Raw genomic sequence first — 6000 nt, 5'->3', positions numbered from 1 at the left:
TATGCTCGCCCCTTTTAGCCGTGGGGGCGTTATAATGTTAAGATCAATCCCACTATTTGTTGATGAAAGAGTAGTCCAAAAGCTGGCGGTGGGTGGTGATGACGAACTTCCTTCACTCTAGTCTTACACTGCTAAATTTGGGACGGCTAGTGCAGATAGCCCTCGAGTAGCTTTGCGCGAAATTCAAAAACAACAATCAAGACAGGACTGGGCATAGCGTTTTACGAAATAATCGAAAATAATAAACAAATAATAGAATAAGTGGCAACAATATTGTCATATCTACGAAAACGAGAGATGTTTAAATATACATATTCTAATTGTCTTATGACTGTATTGTTATTATCATACGTATTACAGTGTTTGAGGCAACAATAACTTGATGACGTATTAGTTTTGCATATTTACGTCTTTATTAAGCTCGTATATGAAAGTATCGTACATTCGAAAGATAAAGCAGCGCCCGGTAAAGCAGCAATGAGTATAAATGCATTTTAAATTAATTTAATAATTTCAGAATATACTTGAGAAGACAAATTAATTTAATAATTTCAGAATATACTTGAGAAGACAATTTATTTTACAATAATAATATCAAACATACATGCAATATCCAAAGCATTTCAGAAATAACATCATCATGTTTTCGAAGAAGACAATCCTGAAAATAAAAACATATATAAATATATGCATACTCATATATTTTAGCATAATATAAATCGCGAATTATTTACAGTAAAATCGTTAAAGCTACACTGGATTTAAGAGGTAACATTTTATATTTACCGTATCAAACGGTTAAAGCTATTATTTCTCTTGTTATTTTACAAAATAATGACTAAAAAAATCATATTTCGAAGATGAAATTAACTTTTCTCTCCTACATTGAAACAAAATATTTTCAACCATCATAACCAGTCCTTTGATGTGTCAGTGGCATTGAAACAAAATATTTTAAACCATCATAACCAGTCCTCTGATGTGTCAGTGGTGAGTTTACTGATTTACAATTGCTGTGGACATAGCAGCCATACCAATAAGACTTTGCGCTTAAAAAACACATAAATAAACTAAACCATGAAGAATAAAATTTTGTGTGAGAACAAATTACAAATTAAATTAATTACAAATTGCAAATTAAAAACACACAAATGAACTTTAATTTAATGAGGCCTTTTCTTTCTTAGCAGGACCAAACGACGTACTATATTTTGCATAAAAAGGCTTATCTTTATTTATTATGAAAAAACAAGTAAATATTAAACGACTTACTTGATTCAAGGCAGGCATCCGTTGACAATTTCCTGTAGTAGATCTCCTTCCAGAATCTACAAAGAAAAAGTACTTTCATGAGAATAAAAGATTCACCACAACTTTTACAATAAGAAAGTACACTACCCGTAGTAATACATAGTGATATCAAAACACCATATATCCTTCTTGAAGGGTGAGTCACTTTAAGTAGTACAGAGGTCAAGCAGAAAACAGAATAACTTATTTATATTTATAGATATCCTCCTCCACTCAAGTCTAGGATCAACCTGAATAGTGTAGGGGTCACGTAGAAAGAGTGACTACAATATATCCCCTCCACTCGAAAAGGTGAACACGAATAATAAAGAGGTCAAACATGGGAAAGAAGGATTACAATAAATTCCATCTACTCGATTAAGTTGTCAAAGTGGCATTGAAATCAAGCACGATAAAGTAATACAGTAAAACCTGTACAAGCTGGAAATATAAAAATTTTGCAGTATTATCTTAAGATTTCTCTTATAAAAGGCCCTCTATATGGCGGAACCTGCGTAACGCGGACAGAAAGACTATCTTTCACCTACCTTAACTATTAACAAGTAAGGTTAGAACCTGAGTGAGGTGGAAAAATTGTTCTTAATTAAATATTAATTTCTTATTTAATTAATAATATGTTTAAATATTAATAAGTTCTTATTTAATTAATAATATGTTTAAATATTAATAAGTTCTTGTTTAATTTATAATTTGTTTAAATATTAATAAGTTCTTGTTTAATTAGTAATTTGTTTAAATATTAATAAGTTCTTGTTTAATTAATAATTTGTTTAAATATTAATATGTTCTAGAGCATTTTAGTTACAGTAAGTGTTGGTTAAATATATTATGTTCTTTTTTCTGCCGTCATTATTCCGGAAGTCACTATACGAAAGAACGATTGACTGTACTTTTGGTAACATTTGCTGATAGAAAACTTGAGAAACCATGAGTGATAGGTAAAAGTGAAAATCCGCGCTGTTTCAAAAACTTAGGGAAGAATCAACTTCCTGTGAAGTGGAAAGCGAATAATAAAGGGTGGATGACAAGTGCTATATTTGAGGAATTTTTGAACAAATTAAACAAAAGAATGGAACAATAAAATATGAATATTCTACTTTTACTAGATAATGCAACTTGTCACCCAAAAGTCAAACTTTCAAATGTTTGTTTAGCCTTTCTACCTCCATGTAGAACGTAAGTTCTACAGCCACTAGATAATGGAATTACACATTGTATAAAATTGAAATACAGAAAATTGATGCTTCAACATATTATTACAAACAACTTCTCCACAATCTCTGCCATCATGAAGAATAAATCCACAATTTCGAAAGCATTTAATACGCATTTGATTGAATGACTTAAAATGCAATTGCATCTAACACGTCAATTTTCATGGTAATTTCAGATGCTCTTTTACACTCGTCCATGTTTGTAATAATGTTTGTTCTGATTGAAAAGAATGATGCAGATGATTCTGTGAACGTTGACAAGAATGCTTTAACACAAACTGATGCCATTGATTTTGAAATCATGCAGGATAGAATGAGATACAAGATATATCTGTTACTCTTTAAAAAGAAACAGTAAAACGAAAAAGAAAGAAAAACGCTTACAGTTTATTAGCAGAATTTGCCAACAATGCTACAACTGAACCGATATATATTAGATGTTTGTACGAACAGATGATTTATATATTAGATGTTTGTACGAACAGATGATTTAACCAATCTTTTCTTCATGCTAATGGATTCGTGTACTTTCCCCAATAATTTCGACTTGAAATTAATAACTTCAATCATGATGAAACTATAAGTTATACATGTATTCATAGCGTGTAAAGTGATGAGAAAGGATGGGGCCGACTATATGTAAACGTAGAGCTTGTTGAAATGTGTAATTTTAATAGTTGGACGAGCAGCTTGATGAAAGCCAGCATTATGTATATGTGGGATCTAAAAAAAAAATTCTCCCTCTGGGACAGCGGTAAGTCTACAGATTTACAACTCTAAAATTAAGAGTTCGATTTCCTTCGGTGGACACAGCAGATAGCCTGATATGTCTTTGCTATAAGAAAAACACACACACGGATCTGAAAAGTGTGAAGGATATGTGGACCTGTAAATATAATGTATCATTATGTGTACGAAGACTTGACAAATGCGTCATCAATTATATATAGACCTTTCGTCGTGTGTAAAAATCATTACATATACATATATGTGTGTGTGAGTGAGTGTGTGTTGATCTGCAGCCAAATGTAAAGTAAAAATATTGATGTAGCACTTGTCTTCACAACCAGGCGGAAACGCAATAATTTCCATACGACTACTATGTTGAAGCATGTTCTACTGAGGTAGCATTTCCATTACATTCTGATTAAAACAACAGGAAACGACGTTGTTAATAACATTAAATGGACGATAGCTATTGACTAACTAGTTGAAGATGTTTGTGCAGTTTCATACATATATACACTTGTTCAGGGGTGTGGATCCTGGGGGGATGGGTGGGATACATTCCCCTTCATTTTAGGTGAGGGGTATGGTGCATACAATCATCCCCCTTAGAGTTTGGTCTGTTGAATTGTTTTATTGCATCACAGGCCTACAAATTTTTCTTGTGATTCTCGTGTTCTTACCAATCGAATTACATAATTAGGCCTGGATGTAGGCTTTTTCAGTAGCCGAAATGTACATCTTTAATATAGGCGTGCTTCTAAGCTTTTCGATCTAAGCGATAGTTCGTAAGTATCAGTCAGTAGGCCTAAGTATACATGCAAGGCTTGCAAGCACTATCACAGAATCTACCTACATCTTGTACGTAGTGTAAGATTAAGTAAAATTTTCATCACAACAGATTGAACAGAGCATAAAATTTGAAAATATTATTCCCAAGCGTAAACTCCTGTGATCTAGATCTGGCAGGCCATTTGTAGCTTGTAGCTGCATCAATCTTATGTGTATATTGTGCGGTTTTCCTATGTCATTTGTTCTTATGCATGCCGAATTCGCTGACCATAGTGTACGTTTAGTGTACAGTTAACGACAGGTTAACTACATCACCCCCCTCCGTTCCCTTTAGTCTGAGCCTCGATTTTACAACAGGGGTCATTATATCTGTGTTTGTGTCCCTCATTAATCCATGAAATTTCAGATTATAACCGCCCTCTAATAAAGTGCTGGTTCTTTATGGTAAAAGAACAATATATTCTCAAATTATAGATAGTAAAAATATTGTATTTTCTTGTATAATTAGAACACAAAAGGAGCGATTTCAACAGCCTGAAGCCTCTACTCGAATTGTATTGCTAGTTTTTGTTTAGGTGTTTTTATTTAATAGACGTGCTTATAGACATTATATCACAACGTGTTTGCCTTTTGATGAGCTTTAACAGGAATATAATATATTTGTGATTCTTTAAGTATTTTTCGAGAAACTTGCAATTACTTGTGTTGTAACTAGCACACATTATTGTCCCAGCGATGCCCAGGCGGTCAGTTGGCTCGGTAGTCACTGTGAGGTTCGCGCGTTCGACTTAAATACATTGTACAGTTTAGTCCTACTTGCATTGTGTTCTATCCTCGTTCGATGTGCGTTAGAGTTTTTCAATAGAGACTGCATTTTAGCCTGTTGAGTCATCTGGGAAACAGATTCTAATTATGACAAGCAAGCGTCTGAAACTTTTCGATATTAAACAGTTCTGCAAGTCAGTTACTAGTACTACAAGTAACAATGCAGATGCAGATAATCCAACAACCTCAAGCAAAGGAATAAAAACTTACCATGCAGAGGAAATACCATGTTCATCAGAGGACAAGTCTGAAAATGTTTGTACAACTATTCCACATCATGAACCACCAGATAGTGTGAAACAAGTTTGTGCAGTAATGAAAAATCTGACACTCCACAGATACAGTGTGGAAAGTCGTATCATCCAGACGCACAACTAATACCACGACAGAAAGCAAAATCTCAAAATATCAACTTCCAGGTCAAATGGTTTGCTGAGTTCCCATGGCTGCACTTCGACAATCAGATTCAAAAAGTCATATGCTTTTACTGTGCCAAGGCGGAAAATAGAGGCCTTTTTACAGGGAAATTGGAGAGGCCAGTGGAGTATACCTTCATATCCACCGGTTTTTGCAACTGGAAAAAGGCGAAACAGAAATTCAACGAACACCAATTTTCGTCTCAGCACAGATTCTCTATATCTCCAGAAGGTTCACTTGATGTAACTCCAGTGACTGTCCAGGTACATGATGGAAAAAAGAACCAGCAGGAAGAATGCAAAAGAAGTCTGGCCAAAATATTCAGAAGTTTACGTTTCTTACTGCGTCAAGGTTTAGCATTACGTGGACATACTGATACGGAGGGGAACTTCCTGCAGTTAATGAAGCTCCTGGAAGAGGAAGATCCTGAGTTGACGGCCTACTTGTCAAAAAAAAAAACCACATTCACATCAGCCCAGGCTCAGAATGAAATAATGGAGATGTTCAGCCATTAAAATACTGATGAACATAGCACACAAAGTGCAGCAAAGTAATTTTTTTTTTCACTGCGGAGCACACAAAGCTAGTTTAATAATGCAACATTCAGTTGCAGCTTGTGAATGTGTTCGAGACTCTATCCAGTGGGTACATGAACTTGGTGTCTTGCTTCAGAGGTCAGGCAAATACAAGACACTCTCTGAAAATATTGTATCAT

At 34.3% G+C, this 6000-nt stretch overlaps 1 protein-coding gene across 2 annotated transcripts in view; it reads right to left on the bottom strand.

Annotated features, from left to right (window-relative positions):
* Nucleotides 1–390: 390 nt before the first annotated feature.
* LOC143250718 (uncharacterized) overlaps nt 391–6000 on the bottom strand; it is a 38816-nt gene continuing 33206 nt past the window's right edge. For both annotated transcript variants that reach the window (XM_076501650.1, XM_076501649.1), the window contains exons 5-6: nt 1273–1328; nt 391–661 (exon numbers count right to left, since the gene is read on the bottom strand). In XM_076501650.1, coding sequence (XP_076357765.1) covers nt 1278–1328 — 51 coding nt within the window. In that variant the 3' untranslated portion in view covers nt 391–661; nt 1273–1277. The remainder of the gene's footprint in view (nt 662–1272; nt 1329–6000) is intronic.

The sequence above is a fragment of the Tachypleus tridentatus genome, chromosome 5, assembly GCF_004210375.1.
Source record: "Tachypleus tridentatus isolate NWPU-2018 chromosome 5, ASM421037v1, whole genome shotgun sequence".
In the NCBI taxonomy this organism is placed as follows: Eukaryota; Metazoa; Arthropoda; class Merostomata; order Xiphosura; family Limulidae; genus Tachypleus; species Tachypleus tridentatus.
This window is presented reverse-complemented; position numbering and strand designations above follow the sequence as displayed.